At 41.9% G+C, this 21,128-nt stretch overlaps 3 protein-coding genes across 17 annotated transcripts in view; 1 reads left to right on the plus strand and 2 right to left on the minus strand.

Annotated features, from left to right (window-relative positions):
• Positions 1-1,047: 1,047 nt before the first annotated feature.
• On the minus strand, positions 1,048-12,492 carry wdsub1 (WD repeat, sterile alpha motif and U-box domain containing 1). Its single transcript, XM_079555001.1, has 11 exons — positions 12,417-12,492; positions 11,195-11,606; positions 10,940-11,127; positions 10,639-10,725; positions 9,816-9,909; positions 9,600-9,633; positions 9,472-9,512; positions 6,417-6,527; positions 4,901-5,112; positions 2,728-2,862; positions 1,048-1,298 (listed from the first exon to the last, which is right to left on the minus strand). Exons 2-11 carry the CDS (start codon positions 11,590-11,592, stop codon positions 1,147-1,149), a joined length of 1,452 nt encoding a protein of 483 aa, XP_079411127.1. The 5' UTR covers positions 11,593-11,606; positions 12,417-12,492; the 3' UTR covers positions 1,048-1,146.
• A 77-nt stretch (positions 12,493-12,569) lies between these two features.
• LOC306962612 (uncharacterized protein) lies at positions 12,570-13,950 on the plus strand. Its single transcript, XM_079555798.1, has one exon. The coding sequence runs from the start codon at positions 12,839-12,841 to the stop codon at positions 13,862-13,864; it is 1,026 nt and encodes a 341-aa protein (XP_079411924.1). The 5' UTR covers positions 12,570-12,838; the 3' UTR covers positions 13,865-13,950.
• Positions 13,951-15,526: 1,576 nt separating this feature from the next.
• baz2ba (bromodomain adjacent to zinc finger domain, 2Ba) overlaps positions 15,527-21,128 on the minus strand; it is a gene marked incomplete at its 3' end in the record, with an annotated part of 77,656 nt that continues 72,054 nt past the window's right edge. For 9 of the 15 annotated variants that reach the window (XM_079555808.1, XM_079555813.1, XM_079555812.1 and 6 more), the window contains 8 exons: positions 20,888-21,043; positions 20,565-20,725; positions 19,936-20,285; positions 19,258-19,393; positions 17,962-18,108; positions 17,384-17,679; positions 17,103-17,246; positions 15,527-16,939 (listed from right to left, as the gene is read on the minus strand). In XM_079555808.1, coding sequence (XP_079411934.1) covers positions 16,783-16,939; positions 17,103-17,246; positions 17,384-17,679; positions 17,962-18,108; positions 19,258-19,393; positions 19,936-20,285; positions 20,565-20,725; positions 20,888-21,043 — 1,547 coding nt within the window. The remainder of the gene's footprint in view (positions 16,940-17,102; positions 17,247-17,383; positions 17,680-17,961; positions 18,109-19,257; positions 19,394-19,935; positions 20,286-20,564; positions 20,726-20,887; positions 21,044-21,128) is intronic. The other 6 variants (XM_079555807.1, XM_079555806.1, XM_079555805.1 and 3 more) reach the window with 3 other exon arrangements.

A 21,128-nucleotide genomic window follows, 5' to 3' on the forward strand; every position in this document is an offset into this window, starting at 1 on the left:
CTGTTTAGAGACTGCTATGGATTACTGCTGCCACACTCGTTACTGTGGTCAAATAAAACTAAATGCAGGATGTATCTGGACGTGCTTTTTTTTCACAGTATTTCAGTAAACATTAACATACAGCAACAAGAAGATGAACATGAATGAACTAGCATGGGGTGATATATATATAGCAATTTAACATTTAAAAGCAAATTATATATTGAACTATGGTAGTGATTTCTACACAGAAGGTTGGGTTTAACTTTTGCTAAGCCACAATAAGTGCAATTCCCTTTGTAATATAAATAATAATAATCACGAGTGTCCAACAAACTTGTAGCACACCATGAAGAGCTAACATTACGAATCTTGAGGAGACCAAAAGTAACAATTTTTAGTTGACTGCAATTACATTTGGGGTCGGGACCCCCAAGGGGGTCGCGAGACAAATTTGGGAGCTCGCCAGATCATGTAGATAAAATATACATCCTTTTTTTAGCATATATTATAATATTTTATTGTCGCATGTGTGTGCTATTTTACCAGAGTGCCATTATAGGTTCGTAATTTGATGAATTTTATTTTAGCCATTTGTTTTTTTCTTTGTTTTTTAAGAAACATGTAGGCTAATGTTCCGATTTTTCTCACGGTGTGACCCGGGCGGGGGGTCACGAACCCCTTTAACTGTTATAATGGGGGTCGCGGCTCCAAAAGGTTGAAAACCACTGGTTTAGATGCACAGAAAACTATAAAGATTCATATAAAATTAAATTATCATCATAATGACGATTAAAAAAATATCTATATTTGGTAACTTCACCCACCTGTCTCCCCGAATATGAAGTAAACATGTTCACATCAAATGTTGATTTTACTTATAACGACTGTAATATTGAGTTGATTACAATAGCAATACATCAAGTTGTTTGTGTTTCCTTTTTTGTTTGAGTTTTAGATTTTAAACCCACCTATTGTCAATTGGTCTATCACAAAGTCCTCTGAGCCCTATGCTTTGGGTTGCCAGATCTGTAACTGGGAAGCAAGAAACGTGAACATGTGAAACGTTAAGGAAGCCCATTTTGAAACAGTGATATGATACATAAATTAAGATGTTGAATTGAAACAACCCTGAAGTAATGCAGTAAATGTTGGTTTCACTGACAGCTAGTGGGTCGTCTTCCAGCGGCCGATGGCCATCTTCAGCGTGTGGTTGGGGGTGAGCAGAGTCGTCAGGAGGGGTAGATTTGTCATGGGACTCGAGCGGTTCTTAGTGTTGATCCAGCTTTCTATGGCCTCTCTTTCATACGAGTATCCATCTGCTCGAAAAAAAAACAAAAAAAACATGCAAACTGAAAAAAAATTCATGTGAAAATACATTGTCCTCATTATTGCCCTTATTATGAAACAGAAATAACGTTTCTCAACTTATATAGCGCTTTTCTACCAATAGGCCCAAAGCTCTTTACAGTAAGGAACCAGTCACCCATACACACTCATTGACTCACCAATGTACGCAGACACCTAAGTACGTTTCACAGCGACATAGTTCAACAGTCGGTTTAAATTAATTTTATAATAATCTACATGAATCGATTGTTGTTATGAGAGTTGTAATTTCAGCCCCCACATTTTTTTCTCCACCCACTTAAGTTTCAAAGGAAGGACTGATATCTGCTTTTTTTTTTCTTACTACCATACTTGATTAACAATCAGGATGAAGAACACTATTTGTTTTAATCTACCACAGGGCGCCAATTTCTCTCATCAGTATGTCTCCCTCTCACCGTGCAAACTGTGCTGACACCTACACTCAAACAACACAGAACACAGAACAGTACAGCTCACGGACTTAGCAGGCAGTAAAATAACCAAGGATTATTTTGTCCTGCTGATGTAATTAATATGTAATCTTTGGCACAGTCTTGTGGAAAAGTCTCTTTTCAGTCCTATGTGCGACACTTGCGCTGATGGTCGAGGGGGTCGTTTCATGATCAGTTGTGGGTTCGAAGCCCGGCTCCTGTAGGTGCACACTGTCGTGTCCTTGGGCAAAACCCTTAACGCACCTTGCCTCCAGTGTCTGTGTACATTAGTGTATGAACGAGAGGGTGAATGGGGGAGAGGTTCCTTCCTATAAAGCGTTTTTATATAAATCGAGACCATTTTCCCATTGGGCAATGGAGTAAAACTTGATCTGAGAAGAGCCATGAAAAGGCTATAATCTGTTAAACAGTTAAACGGTTAGTTATTCTGGAGGATTACTTTAAGAAACTATTTAAATTAAAATGGACGCAAGACAAGGTTAAGGAGTACCTGGGAGTTAAAAGGTGTAAAATTGTACCTCTTACTTTGAAAAAGTACGGATAAATCTTATAACTCTACATATTTCTCTACATACTTACCTCTCCATATAAAAGATGACGAGTTTTAAATTATGGGAATCACAGTTGAGAATTTTCTTTATAGGACGGGAACAACCCAAGAGATAAAAAGCCAATAGGATAAAAAGGAGAGGGAGGTTTAGCATTACCTAACCTGATTTTATATTTCTTTGCAATGCAGCAACATTATTGAGAAATGGGGAAAAAGAGCCATTCTGGCTAGTTTGCTTGGAAACTCCATTTCTGGTTCTTCAAAATATTGTGTTTCTAATGGGATTATAAAACTGCACAGACTTGAACTGTAAAACGACAGAGTAAAGAATGAAAAAAGTAATAAGAAAATAAATAAATGTTGCCCATGTCTTACCGGCGGCGATGACCGGGTCCTTCATGAGCTCTCGTGTGATCGGGCACAGAAACTCATCAGGAACGCCAGAGCAAACACACTCGCTCTTCAGCTCATCCACTTTTCTCAGCAGCTTGCTCCGCAGCCCCATTGACTCTGAAATAAAAAGAGGACAAAAAACAACTAAAGATGACAGATAATGGCTCAGGTCGACTTCTAACCAGAAGCTTTGCAGTTTGATCCCAGGTACTAAACATCAATCTAAGTGTGATTGGTGGAGGTTTCAGGCTGTTGAACAGATTTGCAGCTACATTTTCATCATGTCGCCTTAAGGCAATTTGAGCAACAAAATGTATTATCACCACCGGAGTGCACTAAGAGTCATCTACTATAATATTTAGCTGACTTTAGTCAATGTAATATTTTTGGAGAGTATAACTGGACTAAAACTGAATCGAAAAAAGTTCGTGGGACTAAAATAATGACTACAATGTCCAGACGTTTCTGTAGAAGAACAAAAGACTAAATTAAAAGCAAAAGAAGGGACTGAAAACATGTTAACTACAGTTCGAAAAAGCCTCATTTAAATTCAATGCCTAAGGAACAAATCTGATCCCTTGTTTATGTGGGAGAACTAGACTAAAATCTTGACTAAAAGTAAATGACATCTATGTCAAAGGACTAAGACTAAAAGTAAACGGAGAGCGCGACTGTTTCGTGAATGAAAAATGTGCTGCACTGCACTTTATGTAAGATGAATGGCACTACATGAATCTGAGGATTTGTTTTTATTTAGGAAACGTGGCAAAACTCGAGCATTTGCTCTGTGTGCTCTGTGGAAGTGTAACAAGCTTGGCCTAATATGCGGGACATTATTGTAGCGTTCGGGCACTTAGCACTTTTTGGAGGCCGGCGTGAGCGTGGGAGAGAAGTGGGAACAGAAAACGCAGACTGCCCTAATCAAAAGTTAATACTAGCACCAACACGTCACATCATTAGGTCGTTTAGCAGGGGCACTCATTTGTATTACTACTTTTTAAAAACAACTTGATCACACACTGCTTTAACACGTTCTTTCTCTTTCTTTTCTTGTACCTGTTTCAAACTCCCTGTAATTTCTCACAAAAGTTGGATTGAGAAAAGTCACACATGAACGAAGCGTATGTACTGACAAAGGAGGAGGCAGGAAACCAATGAAGAAATGAGCTCCAATTGTATTTTCCTTACACCAAATTCATTTCTATTGCAGTAGGTTGAAAATCTGTTTAGAAATGATGTATGATGCCAAAAATACACATGGCCAAAACAAACAAAATAACTTTTCCTGTGCCGAGCAGTTTGGTGCATCAGAGCTAGATTCCTCTCTATGTGTTTTTCTTAAATGCTTCCATTTTTCTGTGCTGTCTAAGCCACGCTGAAAAGGTGGGCCGCTGCCTGCTGTTGCGAAAACAAAGAACAATGTGAAGCCTGTCGCGGCCGCGGGGCTGCGTAAACTCACTGAGATTGACAGAGTCTGTGGGATGAAAATGACGGCACGGCGATGCTGCAGTCGTTTGCTGACAACTACAGTAACATGACGAACACGCGCTGGCTGCCGCTCGACTGACACTGACAACATAACACTCCCAATTTAGCCCCCGAGAAGCCGCTTCCAGTGTAAAATAGTCCAGAAATACTTCCCCGCATCACAGGACCTTACAGAAATCCCCGGGCTCTAATTATGCTGGGGCAAATCCACGTTCCTCCTTCATCTGGAAGTGACGTGAAAGTCTTTAAATCTGTGTACCATCGACGCCTTGTTTGAGAATAACTGCCCGCTCTCAAAGTGATTTGCGCTGTAATATTACGCAATCTCACATCTCTTCAACTTTCATTCATTCCTTAGCACTGTAGTTGTAAGTCCAAGCGTCGCCTTTTGGAGCTGAGAGGGATAAATTGTAGCATTGGATTCTTTCGCTGGTGCTCAAGTGGTGGAGTTTAGATCTGGTTTGGCCCTGGTAGTGTAATGAGACACAGTTTGGTCTGGCCTTGTGTTTACTCTTGGTTTAGTGTCGTTTATTCCATGATTAAATCCTGGTTTAGTCATTTTTCCCCCTAAAGGTCAGTCCATTATCTCAGTAGTGCAGTGGTGCTTCCTAGACTTGCTCCACAGTGTCATAGCTCACAGCGAGACAAGTGCGATGTGGGTTTTCACCTATGTGCAGCTCTGACGCCAGCGTTTCCTTGGTGAGGCTGAGCAGCTCGGTGCCGTCGATGTTATTGGTCCTGAAAGTGTCCACCAATCCCTCCAAACCTTCCTCCACCAGCCACAGGGACACGTCCTCCTCCGACCAATCACTGACCAGCAGCTTGGACGGGCCCAAAGACGCCCTCCCTGAAGAAAGACGAAATAAAGGCAAGGACTGAGTAAAGTGTGGTGTCCTTCACTGGTGATGCACGTGATTCAGAGTCAGGCGAAATGAAAGATGATGATGACGCTCATGATGGAGGAAAGAAAAGAGGGAGGATGCAAGGACGAGGGACAGTGGCCAAGGAAGCAAGGATGCAAGAACAACCATCATACAGTTAGTGCCTAAATAAGAGAATTCTACACTCACTTGCTGTATTATTGAAGTTAACTTGGTCACTCTCCTCACAGGAGACACATACCTTGTTTAGTTGTGAATGTAGCCTCTGCTGGAAGGAGAAAAAAAGTAGATTACATGATTTCAATACAATGCGATGTATTATACAAGGTGCTTTAACCTCTTTCCCCCCACCTGAACCGAGCACATTTTTTCCTCGTCGGCTTTTTGTCTCTTTTTGTTGCTTTATCAATGCTTTTTATATTGCTTTTTTGTCATGTTTTCGGCACATTTTTGTCACTTTTTTGTTGCTTTTCCAGCACGTTTTTTGCTGCCCCTTTGTCACTATTTTTATGCTTTTTTTCTATTTTTTTAAGCCTTTAGATTTGAATAAAGCCAAACTGGAGAAATGCGCTCGGTTAAGTGTTAAGTTAAGTGCTCTGGTCATTGTATTCTCTGTCCCTGTGCTCAGCCTAAATCAATAGAGGTAGCTAGGGTGAGGCAGGGCATCTGAGGTCCTTTAGAACTATGAGGCTCTATCTGACAGTCCTGGACGCATTTGTGCACTATATCAAAGTTTTAAGATTTTGGTGTATTGTTGTTTTCCATTTTGTTCAATGAGGAGTGAAAACTTTAAACCTTAATGTCTCAGAACTACTCAGAACCTTATGAATCTGAGGGGACGATGTCTCTATCAAAATGTAATTCACAACCAGCCAAGTTTATGCTGACATTGGAACAAAAGTTAAATTTTCTTATTTATTTCCTCCTAAATGATCAATTACAGCCAGCGTTCGTGTCTCTGCCTGAGCACACTGTGGACTCAGTCACTTGCTCTTCTTGATTAGTGCGGACTGGTGGCTACTGTCTGTGTGTGTGTGTGTGTGTGTGTGTGTGTGTGTCTGCCGAGTGACATTTAGCCAAGACATTTAGGAAACTTACCATTTAACAACTTTCCCTCTGCAGGGTCCAAACATGAAGCACAAAACAGATAAAATGCTAAAATTAGCAACAGATACACGGATAGGATCAGATACATTATAGACCAAGCAAATCATTATGACCACTGGCTGCTAATAAGTGATAAAAGAGTAAGTACAAACTTATTAAGGCTTATAGGCTGTAAGAGCTGCTGTGTTTGAGAACTCACCGTGACCACTGCACCCGTCCTCCACCCTCCAGATGTTCACCGTCTTATCCATTGATCCAGTGGCAATGATCGGGGCAGTCGGCGAGAAGGAACACGCGGTCACATATCTACACAACACACTAATATGTTATTATACAATATTTTGTTTTGTGTCATTTTAGATCAGAAGATCAAAGATTGGTCCAAGATCCCACCCCCATCCTCAATTGTTGGTGTAAACTACCGTATTGATTTGCGTGGAACTTTGGAGTAGTTCCTTGATTTTAAATGCTTTGAGTGCCCAGTGGAAGGAGAAAAGCACGAGTAATGTAGAAATAAGAACGATTCACTTGAAATAAATAAATTTGTCCTTCATTTGAGGAACTAATTTCAAGAAATCTGTCCATGGGAAATATTTTTACACTTAAATTAAGATTAAACCTCTGCAAAATCTAATTTTAAGTAAATTAAAGCTGGGGGACATTTTGTTTTTGTCGAGTACATTTATTTTTGCCACCACAGAGCATTCTGTAAACACAACAAAAATCAGACCACGTTGCATTGTCTAAAATTGAATTTAATCTAAATTAGAGACATTTATTTTGGGGTGGTGCCCCCTACTTCACTTTGCCACCACTCAAAGCTGAACACAGGTGGGAAACGTGGATATAATTAATTGGTTTGAACAACTCGGGTATAAAGGAAGGATTGTGAATATATATAAAAATATTTCAGTATTTTCAGCCTCATGGACAGATTTCTTTTAATTAGTTACTCAAATCAAGTACTTATTTCTATTACTTTTTGCAATGTACATGAAATATAAATGTTTATAAACCACTATACAGAACCTGTTTAATATGATCTGAGGTTACATTTGGAGCAGTAAATTGAGCTGAAAGTAATTTGTATTCTTTATAATCGCTGACTCATGCAAGGTTGAAAATCACTACAGATATTTTTTAAAATTACAAATTCTTTTCACGGGGCAGTGTCGTGCACCTCACAAGGCCGGCTCAGCTTTAATGGTGAAAGCCCGTGCAAAGATCACACGAGGGATAAGCGGAACATTTCCAGCAAATTCACAAAAGTCAAAGGCAACATTAATGAGGACAAACCCTAAGCTGATTGCTCAGAAATGTTGAGCCACGAACACTGTAGTCTCTAAACCCTTACACGCACCAGTCCTCCTCCCTCCCGTTCTGTTGAGTAATCTGCTTTTAAAGTCAAATAATTTCCTGGAGGGTTTTTGTGCGCGTTGTTTACTTTTTCTTTTTTTTTCCCCTCGACTTTTCTCCAAGTTTCCTCCCGCTCAGTTTCCCCAAAATGACTTTGAAATTGCCCGACTGAAAGAGTTGAGATTGCGGGGCTTTGAGGCAGACACAGGTGGCTTGAAGGAGGTATAAATAGCCTGTAAGAGTGATCATTGAGCTGAGATAGATATCACTGTGAATGTGTAGGGGAAGAGGCTGCAGACCTACCTCATATAAAAAGGGTAAATACATGCTTTGTGCCCACGCGGCATCACAATCTATTGAGGGAACAGCCTTTTTGAGTTTCTTCCTTTGCAATAACTGATACTTGTGGTTGCATAGAAGTAGTGAGCAGTGGAAACGAATTTTAGAAAGATGCTTTTGCTGTTAGCCTGAAAATCTGAAGAATTTTAAATGCTGTCTGCTCATGGTATCATCTACATTTTTAAATAAGACGAATATGTCTATACTTTATGCACTGGCGTTCCTAGATCTGGGAGAACTTGTTTGGTTCGGTAGAGATCTGCTTGTAATTTTAGTTCTGTTCTGTCTATAAACCATCTAAATCAAGTAACAATAATAAACAAAAAACATGATATTGAATTGTAAGACGTTTTCTTGCAATGCCCAAATCCAGGCAGAAATCTATTTTGATAAATTTTTAAATAATCATTTATGTTTGATAACTTTTATCTACCTTATAAGTGTAACTTTTAGTAATTTAATACACCTCCATTATTACTCTATAAAGCACTTTGCATAAGATTTTGTGCTTTACAAATCTACTTGCCTTGAATTACCTGAGCAAATAACCTAATAATTGACCTAATACAGAAAGTAAGACAAAGTGATACTAGATTAACAATAATTATGCATCTTCTTCAAATCAATATGTTTGTATCAAAGAGTTATCCACCATAACCGTTATTCGTCGTTTCTTAATGACAACTTAAAGCAGGACTAAGTAACTCATGCCCCTTGAGGCCATAAGCGCCACTGCAGGAGTCGTAGCATGTTGAGTTTTTTTACTCATTAATTGTCCGTGAGAGTAAATACTACGCTGACCGAAAAGACAAAGGGAGAGAGGGACATTGTACATCCAATTACACAATGTAGATGATTTTTTTCACTCAAACTTGGCTGTAAATACTGTTTAAGTGGCGCTAGCCCGCGGTTAGCTTTGCCCGTCGGCCTGGTAGCTTCTTCTTCCTGATTCCATTAGTGTGTATTGGTGACTCCGACGCAGTGCAGGAAAGTTGCAAGTGTGGTTGTCTTGCCAGAGTCACCAGGGGGAGATGAAAGACCCCCCAATCATCCCATTAACACTTGTATTACCCCCAGAGGGACTACGGAAAGGATTTGTTAAGGTAAACAAGTAACTTAGTACTGCTTTAAAATAAACAAACAAATAAAAACCTTGTGTGTCAGTGCTTGAATTCATTGAAATGTTTCCAGATGTTGCAGTAAGACAAAGTGTTTTCTGTTGCATTTGTTTACATTTATATGAAGCTTAGTAAATAGGTTTTTTTAACATCTCTAAATAGAGGCTAACAGCTTTTATAAGAGTGTGACATTTGCACCTAAACTGGTAAGACTTGGAAGTGGAATTGCACAACCACATCTTGCTGTTGGCTGAGAGGGAATTCAATGGAGCACTTATCGACAGGGGTGGGTGATTAAACAGTAAGTGAATAATTATGCATGATCAAGAAATTAATTCACATGGGGAAGGCTCGAAGTTTTATTTTGGTGAAACTAGAGATAAAATACTGCTGACTATGCTTTGTGAATCAAGGTAAAGACAGAGCAATAAACTTACCTTTCATGTTGGTTTAAGGTGTAAAGTAAAGCGGCATTCGTCTGCGAAAGACACAATTGTAATATTAAATTGTAAGATGCACACACAAAAAAAGAAGTTATTCTAACATCTTATTGGGATTTACTCACAGCATCATAGATTGTGACGGTTTTGTCCACAGATCTGCAAAAATATTAACAGTAAAAAAAAAAGACCAGAAACGTGTCAGTGAGTTCACTCTGCTGTATTAAGCGATCACTGTCTCCCTCTTGTGGTGGATTTGATGTACTTCATAACACTTTCTCAAATGTTGTACAGTGTGTTGGGTATAATGTGAGTTGCAGGTTTAACATCTTAAATCTCACCCAGACACGAGCAGCTGTCCATCAGCAGAGTAGGCACAAGAGAGGACCGGAGCCGACTGACCAGTGAGAGCATGAAGAAGTTGCATCTTAAAGGCTGCAAGACAAGATGGACACATTTAAGTGCAAATGATATGTTTCCATGTTTGCTTAATTGTAGCTTCAGAGGTGCTGCAGTGGGGCCTCCAAAGGTTGATCACACAATATTCACATCAAATACTTTAAGTGTGGAATTAAATTTATGGGTATTTGTTAATTGTGATAAATAGTTAGCCTAAAAAGCACTGATATTTTTAAATCAATTTAACCCCCATCTGAACAGAGCACATGTTCTACAGTTTGCTATTACCCAAATTTAAAATCTCCTTGAAAAAAGCGACAAAAACGAGACAAAAATAAAGATAAAAGCGCAACGAAAACAGCCGCAAAATGGCAATAAAAAAACAATTAAAATGTGACAAGAAAGCTGCAAAAGAGGAACAAAAAAAGTTGTGTGTCATGTGACTTAAACAAAAATACGACAAAACCGCAACCACGTGTGTGCAAAGATCCCTTTAGATCAGTTTTGTAGGACTTAGCTTTCAAATGAGGCGTTACACTGGTCTAAAGACTCCAGTCCAGAAGCTTGTTACAGGGGAAAACATTGTATTAATTTGTAACTTTTTTTCCCCAAATTCATGTTCTCAGCTGCTCCATGGGATCATTGGATCTCTCTGTGGGACTGTAACTCTCTCCATTTCGCTCTTATCTATAAACACATTATTCTGTTTTTTTCTCACCCACATTGTCCAGCATTGCAGTCAATCAGTGACAAAGCAGCCTGTACCTCCGGTGTGCAGTTTGTTGATGGCCCAGATCTTCAGAAGACTGTCTTGACCGCAGGACGCCATGCGAAACTGCACCACCTGACCTCCTGCAGCGTGCAAAAAAGTATTGTCAACCAAGGCTTTACGCACAACAGAAACTAAATATCTCATCTGCAGCCGCGCTTCTGCACACCGTTGCTTCTCAGCTTACCACCACTGGGTAACGTCTTCACAGAAAGATTTCAGATGGTTCCACGAGTTGAACCTAAGCTCTTGCTATAGGACAAGAGTTCTGACTATGCCACTTGAACTTGCCCTCACCACTGTGGATGTCTGGAGAGAAGGCGCAGCAGCTGACTCCCAGGTCGTGTGCGTTTTTCTCAGCATGAAGTTGGTTCATCTCTAGATCCCACAGGCGCAGATCTCCGTATGTCGACCCAGTCACGAAGAGTTGGCTACAGGGGCTGAAGGAGCAGGCGACCATCGTGGTGTCATTCACTGGTCCGGTCCTGACAGGAAACAAAATGTCAAGTTTGTAGTTATGTAAAGGAAAGGGTGGCAGTACTTTGACTCTACCTGCGGCGCTGCTTAGATGGAAAGTCCCAAAGAGCCAAAGACCCATCGGAGGCTCCGGAGACCAAGTGCGCAGAGTCCGGGGAAAGGGCACACACTCGGACAGGGCTGCGTCCGGGATGCTCCAGAACCGCCTCGATCTCACCCGACACCGTGGACCAGATCACGACGGTGGCATCGGTCGAACAGGAGGCAAGGAACTGCCCACAGGGGCTAAAGCAGCAGCAGTGCACGCCATAGCCATGTCCCGTGAGCGGGGAGAACGGTAGCTCTGAGAAGTCCTTTGTGTTGTAAATTCTCAGAGTTTTATCACCAGAACATGTCGCTAAGAGAGTGGCTGAAAACGCACACCAGTTGACGTCATCTCGGTGGTCTTGTAAAGTGCAAATCAGAGACACCATTTGGAACAGTGGACCTAGAACACACAGAGAAATACAAAGAAAAAAATCTTATGTGAATGAACCTCACTGTTTAATAACTATATTACTATCTTTAGTTTTTTCACATTTGATGTAATGTTTTTGTTTGTTGTTGATGTAATGTTTTTGTTTGTATTTGTTCGGGACAGTGCACAGTATGACATCACTGAAGTAGTATGCCTGTCTTAGACAAAAGCCAATAGCAAAGGTAGGCAACGTCCCTCTGGTCATCAAGATGCTTTTGAGTAATAGCCTATTATTACACAAATCCGAGAGCACATGAGCCTTTTAAGAGTTAAAGTAAATTAAAAGTGTGAGAAATACTGTCAATTACTTAAAACATTCCAAACATTTGTAGAACGTGTTGCTTTACTTTAGGCAATAATTGGCATGCTCGGCCTTGGGTCTTTTTACAATGAAGAAAATCGTTCCTCCACCAAGAATACTCGCCTGCCCCCGTCATAGGCTGCATGCAGTCTATAACAGCGACTCAGGCCATTTACCTCGTTTATACAGATCTATTATAAAACTAACAACATGCCATCACCATGTCGTTGGCAGTCACCTTCTGCTTTTCACGTCAAATTGACCACAATGGCCCAATTCGTTGTTGCTACGGTCTTCACATCGAGTTGATAGTTGAACGAAAGACTGTCATGCTAAAGCTGGTGAAGTAGTAAGAAGTTTTTAAGTTGTCACTCTGTAGCTAATGCTTAAACACTACAAAAGGATACATCAGTAGACAGATATTAATTTTTTAAGTAATCATTCTTCCGAGATTTTAAGAAACGAGAATAAAATCGAACCTGTCTTCGTTATCTTCTCTCTCGTTCAGCTCTTGTTTACTTCCTCATTCAGTTGTTTCTTTGACGTACAGCGTATTACGTCACGGCTACGGTGTTATGCCGAAAATTGCCTGACCGCCGAGTGCGTACCGTGAGCGCGCGCAGACAGGGGGATAACGGGCTGTCTTGTCCACAATTACACAAATACGGCCTATTTTTGTGCTTATACGTATTCATTTCAAACGGATTGATACTCAGTTCAAACCGCAGGCTATGAGATACAATATAATAAAACAGTCGCAGATCTTTGTTTCAGCTGTGCGCGCTCACGTTACATGGCAGTTTTCGTCATAACACCTGCTAGTCTCCTCCCTTAATGGTGCGGGTCTGGGTGGTGTGGATACATTGTTGCTGTAAGCTAAAGCTAAAGACAACTTTGTAAAATGTCTAATCACCAAACCTTGAGAGATTTGGTGAATCAGCGACTGACTGCGGCTGCTGAAGAAATATTTGAACTGTTTGAAAGGACGATAGTGGAGTACGAGGAGGAACTGTGTCGCTGCAGAGCGGAGAGCCACGGAAAGCAGCAGCGCCTGGACCAGGTTTTGAACCCGTGTATCCTTCTGCACAGAGTGGGACCGAGTCCTCCTGGCCCCGGTCTCAACCAGGAGGTCACTCAGACTGCACAGATTAAAGAGGAGCCAGAGGAACAGAGCATCAAAGAGGAGGAAGAGCAGCTGCAATTGTCTCTCCCAGATTCCAGTGCTGTCTGTGTGAAGAGTGAAGAACCTTCGCTGCTTCTACAAATACACACTGAGTACCAAACGGAAACTCAGGGAGAGAACGTCAACGCAGAGCCACATGTCCACCCACAGACTGAGGAAAACTCTCCTGACACTGACAATGATGATGATGATGAACCTGCAAGCTGCTCAGCTGCACAGATGGAGACAGAAGCTGATGGAGACCACAACAACCAAGTCCAGATCACAGAAAGAAGCACATCTGATTCTGCACACAATTCTGGTGTGTTACCCCAGTACGATTCTGCACCAGAGACAAGTGTTGCTGCAAACAATGAAAACATGGTAGGAACTGGCAAAGGAGTCAAGAGGAGGAACCACCAGTGCTCTCTTTGTCAAAAAAAATTTAGGAGAAGAATGGAGCTACAAAGACACATTCGAGTTCACACAGGAGAGAGACCTTACAGCTGCACAATATGTACAAAAACCTTTACCCAAAAGATTCATCTCGAAGTTCACTTGAGAACCCACAGCAGTGAGAAACCATACAGCTGTACTGCCTGTTTAAAAACATTTTCACAAAAGATTCACCTCGAAGTGCATCTGAGAACCCACTCCGGTGAAAGACCTTACAGGTGTTCTGTGTGTAAGAAGACCTTTACCCAAAGGAGCTATCGCCAAAAGCACATGTTAATTCACACAAAAGAAGAACAACAGAATGCCTGAAGTGCCATTGGTTTTTTCTACATTCAGTTTGTGTCATTAAAAAGCTTGTGCTTTAAAATGAAGATGGAGGACAGAATTGTAATTTAAAATCTGCTGAAGATTCTGTTATTAAAGTTGTATTAGGATTATTGTATTTTAAATGCATGTATGTATGAATGAGTGGGTGAGTTGTTCCTTGATGTAAAGCGCTTTGAGTGGCTTATGTATGTGGAAAAGTGCTGTTGAAATAGAAACTATTTACCATTTTCACACCATAAATAAACGTTTTGACTGACCTCTAGTTCACCTGAGGTGTTATCTATACATATCGGAATCTACAATTAAGGTTATGCAGTATCTGAAATGTTTCATTATATCTTTTCTAGGGTCCCGACACTGACATAATGTCACTTTGCTACAATATAAAGTCAGTGTACAGCTTGTATAACTGTTAAAAATGGCACATCAAAATATCTCCATACAGAGCCATTAATGTAAAAACTGGTGGTGCCAAAAGTGATGCTCCACAGATGCTCAATAGGGTTTAGATCAAGGGACCAGACGGTCACCTTTCTTCTCAGCTTCTTTGGCAGGGCAGTGGTCGTCTTGTAGGTCATTATCATATTGAAGTACGCCCCTGTGGTCCAGTTTTCTGATGGAAGGGGGGTAGCACATGGTTCCCTGACTGAACTGTAGCTCCCCAGTGCCAGCAGCACACATGCAGCCCCGGACCACAACACCCACTACCATGCTTCACAGTACGCATGAGGCACTTGTCTTTGTTCACCTCACATGCTTGATACCATCTGCGCGCAAAAGCTTATCTTGGACTCGTCGGACCACAGGACACGGTTCTAGTGATCCAGCGTGCCCCCCGGCCCTTAGCATTTATGGTTCCTTTATTGAAAATCATGAATACCAACATATCTTGTGCCATGCTGGAGCAGAGCATGATCCCCTCTCTTCAGGAACTGGGCCACGGGGGCGCGTGCCAATATGATGACCCCAAACGCACCTCCCAGATGACCACTGCCTTGCAGCAGCCGGGGGTAAAGGTTAAGGACTGGCCAAGCATGTCCGTTCATCTAATTCTAAACCATATTGGGTGTCTCTTCAAACACAGGTTGGAGGAGCACAAGGTCTCTAACATCCAGCAGGTCCATGATGTCGTATAGGAAGAGTTGAAGGGGGTCAGGTGGCGACCTGTGAAGCTCCAAGTTCTGGTGAACTCCATGTTCAAGAGGTTTAACACAGAGCTGGAGGACACTGGTGGCAAGACAAAATATTGACATTTTGAACCCAATTTTTAGGGTGCACTCACTTAACAAACCGTCATTACTTCAGTGTTCTTCCATAAAAAGATATAATTAAATATCTGCAGAAATGCTGGTGTGCACTTTGTCAGATACTGCATTTAATGTATTTGAGTGAGCCAAGGTCAAGTATTGTGTAGTGACAGACACTTTCATTGTGAAAGGCCATTTTGCTCCATACGATCCAGAGGGACCCCGTTTTTCATGAGTCCAGTAAAATGTTAGGTACTTGACATTTTCAAGTACATAGTCAGTCCACAGGTATGGAGGCAATGTGGTGTGACTGGAGTGAAGTAAAATGTACAGCCTGTAATTTATGAATTTCTATGTAAGACAAACCTTAAGAAAACAAGACCCAGACATTTACGTTGAAAAACATCCTTTTAATAGGTCCGTGCCACACACTAGTGAAAAATAAAGCTCCTACAAAAGAATGATACTTTTATTCCACAATATCTTAAATAAAGTAACTTCAAGTACTTTTGACTTGGGTACAAAAAAATCTAGCTGCCTCCATCAGGCCACAACACACAGCAAGGTTCAACACAGTGGTTACAAATGGCCTTAGGTCCTCTGTATTGTGGCAGACAACGAGGAGATGCAGTGTGGGAGCCAAACCTAGAGCTTGTTCCGTTTTCTGCTATTGGTGAGGAATGATTTCTGTGTCACTGTCCAACTTTGGAGGCCTTGTTGGATTGAAATGATATCAAAAATAAAATTGTCGTAAGAATGACAACTAAAAACGAAAACATCCCCTACACGCCCCTGTTGGAAGGGTAGGCACTACCAAGATTAAGGATACCACAGTGTTTGCAGAGGATATGTATATACTGTACAAACAATATTTATGATAATGCTTCCATCACGGTCACTAAAATAGAATGCTACAATCATTCTAAGGCATAAACAATATCTTAATATTCTTAAACAATTTGTACACATCGTTCCAAACAAGACATAATATAGACATTAATAAACAGTATATACACATGAATCACCATTGTTCCTCTGCGGTTCCTGTAAATAAATGCAGTTTTACAGTTTGTGAACAAATGAGTACAGTTCTCAACGCCCCAAAGCACTGACAGTGTAAACAGCTTTTTTTCTTGGCTTTGTTTTCTTTCTTTTTTTTTGGGAGAAAAAAAATAATAATCATAACACAGAGACACATTCCTTTTCAATTCAGTTCAGCTGATTCTTCCTTTTCATAGAAAATGAAGTGGACCTTGATTCATAAATAATTACAAAATTAAATACATTCACTATAATACGATTAAATAACAAAAGACTATTTACAGGTAGTGGAAAGTTTAGGGCAGACACACGAGTGAGGGTTCGTTCAGTGCAGTGTTCGGAGACAGGGAATGGTATTGCACGCGGACACCCCGATTCTCTGGGACTCTTTGGGGCTTTCATCCCTGTGTGATAAATCCGGCGCACCTCATGTAACGACTTTTATTTCACGGTGACATCTCTCTCTCTCTCTCTCTCTTAGCACGAGTCGGCTCCTTGTTACAAAGGAATTTGACTTCTTCCGACCTGCAAAGCCACATGCTCCAAAAATGAAATAAAAAAACATCCTGGTGCTCCATTTTGAAACGTAAAACCGGATTTATTGATAAAGTCTTAGTTTGTTTGTTTGAGAAGTTCAGTCCAACGCTTCTCGAAAAACTTCCTCATGTTGTGACCAGCTCGGCCAATGTCCGAATTGTCTTCATTGAATTTTTCGCAGTTATCAAACACCAGGTTGACGTCAATGATAAAAGTCTCCAGGTTTTGATATCTGAAAGGAGAAAATATATGTAAATTAGCAGTGAGAGCAACCGTACAATATTACAGTATCACTTTCACATGTTTGGTTGTTTAGCTTCAGCGTCTTGGTGATCCAGGGTTTGGTTCCCACACACACTGACTAATAAAAGCCAAAAGTAAAAATGAAGACTCACTGGCTGCTAACAAGTTTTTCTCGTATTGTAGAAAAGTCCATGGGTTTCTTGATGACCTTCTTGTATCCAGGGACTGACTTCAGGTTGACTGGTGTGAGGAACGGCCAGGCGTCCTGATGCCTCTCCAGCTCAGCAAGAAGTACCCTGGTAAAACAGAAAAAAAATACTTAGAAGCTACAGACAAAACCTTAAAGCCAAGACGGATTTACAGCCAAGAGCAAGAAACTGTAAGCATTTGGCAAGTGTCTAGTGAATAAAAAACCTTATACTCATCCCGTTACCTGCACAATCCAAGGTCTCTGTTGTTGTCTCTGGCGGTCTTGGCCCGTTTGACACAGGCAGGACTCTCCTGATTGGCGACTGGCGGGACAGGGGTGCTCTCCTCAGTCTTCCTCTTCCTGTTGTTGTCCTTCGCGCCCTTCTTGGGAGTGCTGTTGGCGCTGGCAGCGTCTTCCTCGGACACCTCGCCGTTCCCGGTCTGTTTCCCGTTCTTCTTGGCTTCGGCTTTCTTGCTTCCTGCGGTTGATGCTACGGATTTGCTTTGAGGCTTTTTGTTTTTAGGTGTGGGACTGCTCGCCTGAAAAAGAGAACACCCATTTATCTTTACTGTTTAACCACAAAAGTCTTAATTGTTAGACTGATATAGTATTATGTGGTAGTACAATTCCAAAAAAAAGAGGGTTATGAATATCTGAAAAAATGTCTTGACATGTTGCAGTTTCTTTTCATTTGTTCCCTGGCTGATAACATTCACAGAAAATAAATATGCGCCTGGTTTGTCAAACTTTATAAGCAGGTAGATATTATTTTTTTTTATGTGGACTGGCAAGCCACATCTAAAGCCTGATATAAAATGTACCTTGGATATGCACGCGGGGCAGTACCAGTCTCCTTCCGGGATACTGGTGATTTTGGGTTTGTGACAGTAGGTGTGGCAGCCCTTGTCACAGCCGTCACACAGCAGCAAGAGGTCCTCATTATCGCCCTTCTTACAGATCTGGCAGTACTGCAAAACAAAGAACTTATTAATAAACTGCATAATTCAAGGTCTCTTCAAGCCATTACAAAGTCAGTTTCCTTGCAGATACATCACCGTTGTTCTGAATTTCTAATAGGTTGTGTTCATGTTACACGATTATATTTCAGTTGGAGGGCAGGCACCAATGCAGCTCTATGGGAGCGGAGACAGTTTTTGAAAGAAATTTCCAAAAAGAAATGTCCGACTGTTTTCTCTGATCATTATTTGATAGTGAGTGGATTCACAAACCTTATGGCAGAAAGTCCTTTCTACTGGCCAACATCATGCGCATGTTTTAATAGTTTTGAATATTTTGAATGAGTATTTGAATATATCAGGGTGTTGTACATTGCCCTGCTATTGGCTCCAACCACATCAATGAAAGATGTTTATAGGAGTGGGAACCGCTCTTTGGAAATAATGGTAAAAGAAAATTGTAATGTACATAGAACTCGGAAAAATCTAATCAATCAATCAATCAATCAAAGGCACCACTTTTGGACTCCTTAATGAGGAAATAATTAGACTATAGTTCATATGAGCTGGAGGAGACTTTGAACAGTGTGACAGTTTTTGTTTCATATGAATTGGCCCAGGACTGACAGAGAAATTTGCCATAAACTAAGAAATTAGCATTTTGACAGTTACCATAGCTACCAGCTGCACCTCAGTTTTAAACGATAGACTCTTTAGAATGTTTGATGTCACGTGAACGCAACCTATGGCTAGCTCAGCGGTCCGAGTTTTACCTGAGACCCAAATAAAGACACAGAGGGTCACAATAATATTGAGGGCCATTTCCAGGATGGGCCTGGTGAGATATTGCAAACATTTGCCCAGAAAATCACCCAAGTGTGTCCTTTGGCAAGACACTTCACACAAATTGCCAACTGCAGTCACAATGTCAAGCTCACAAGGAAAAGGGCATGAACTGCTCAACAATGGCCATTTTCTCGTTCTTTACTGTCAAGTGGGGCAGCGCTACAAAATGCACCCCCATCTTTATTAAGTCACATGTGTGTCGGTACAACTATGTGATTTTAGAGCTTAGATATTTAAAAGCCTCTGCTCATTATAAGTCTGTGAAATGCCGTCAATAGTGCTTAGGTTTTGCTTAAGTGAGTGGCGTGTGCTTACCACTTTCATGATCGACCTCTCCCACGCGATGGACTTCTGCAGCTGCTGAATGCACATGGCCAGCTGGGCGGCACTGCGGACCTCGGTGAGCGCCTTTCTCCACACCTTCATGCCATGCGCCACCTCCTCCTCACCGCTACAGAGCAAGGAGAGTGCAATGATGAGCAGATACACACACAAACCTGAGGGCATGTGGGGGAAACATTAGGTAGGATCAGTTTATTAAGCCGCCAACAAGACAGCAGACCATAAAGAGCTCCAGCTGTGCAGAGACAGGCATGAGGATTTGGGGAGTGTGAGGCGCTGGGGAGAGGTACACACCGTCATGTTACGAGGAAACCCATGCAGAAAAACAAAAGAGCGAAACCGGTGATTACTGGGTAGTGGGAGCAATGAAGATGCCCATAACCAAGGTTGCACAAGACCATGCGATGACAGACAGCGCAAGTAAAACCACTGGGGAGGGGGGGAAAAAAAGTGCAGTGGAGTCCCATCAAATCCTCACGATACAAAAAAAGTCACGAAACGGAGATGAAAAAATAAAAGCCACCACAAAAGGCCGTGAGAAGCAGCAAAGACCCTCACTGGTGAAGACAAACGGAAGCACACACAGAGGGGAAAAAAGGGTCTTAGTGGGAGAGTGGGGGGAGCTTTGGTTGTTTTGGAGAGATGACCTACCCTTCCCTGTCAGCACTAGTGGATGGGGCGGGGGCTGGGACTGTGACCGTACCCACATTATCCAGCCTGATCTGAATGGTGGTACCTAAGGGGCTCCTCAGGTACCTTCTCTCGATGTTGCGCTCCAATTCGGCCAGACGTGTCACTGCTATGTCCAGAGGGTTGTCAGGGTGGCGCACCACCCCGCCCTTCTCCCCTCGCTCCTCCGGGTGCTCCCGCGAGTCTTTCGAGTCCTTGGAGTCTTTTGAGTCCTTGTCACTTCCTGAGGTCGGACTGGGTTTTGTCAGAGGTTTGTGTTCGTAGTAGACCAGGTCCTCACGCTCTGATTGTGGGTCTGGATGCATCCAACCCTGGAAATGATAAAGAAGCAGTTTGTGCATAAGCCACAGCCATCTGGATACTACAGCTTTGTCTATTTTAGTGTAATACAGCGACTTAAACACATGCACGTATCATACAAATTAAAAGCAATTATTTTCAAGTACAACCAATTTTTCCCATTTAATTCCATGGACTTTTATCCTTCTGTGGATATAACATTAGCGGTCTGTCATCCATGATTGATTGTGAGAACTGCTATTTGCCCACAATGGCCTATTATTTACCCCATATTTCCATATTAATTCTACCTTGACCTGCAGACTGGCGGCAGTGACCTTCCTCTCCAGCTCCTCCACCTGCTGCAGCACCGCGATGTCCATCTCCATGGCCTGCTCCTCCACACACCAGCCCCACACAGACTCCTCGCTCACCTGGCTCTCCTCCAGCTCGTGCAGCTCAATCATGGCCACTGCAGGACACAGAACAGGGCAAACACACTTTAGACCAGTGGTTATCAACGGGTGGGTCTGGTGGGTGTGTGGTTCTTTAATGTAAAGCACTCCTCTTTACCCTTTGAGCCCTCTCCATGTCACAATAGCGTGGGAAGTGGGTGTAATGCTAAAACACTCACCGTCTCTGTGTTTGGTGCAGACCTGGGGGATGATCTCCATGTATTTCTGTATTTGCCGCTGAAGCCCCTTCTCCCTGATGCCTCTGGTGTGCAGCCCCTCCACCAGGGCCTTCAGCTCCTCCATGTTCGACACCCGCCACCAGCCTGTCAGCATCTCTGCACACAGCGCCAAACAACCAGCAGTGTTTAAGCTGCGCTCATCCATATACCCCAATGAAACAGAGTACACCAGTGCAGAACA

Source organism: Gobius niger, assembly GCF_951799975.1.
Source record: "Gobius niger genome assembly, chromosome: 4".
NCBI classification, from domain to species: Eukaryota; Metazoa; Chordata; class Actinopteri; order Gobiiformes; family Gobiidae; genus Gobius; species Gobius niger.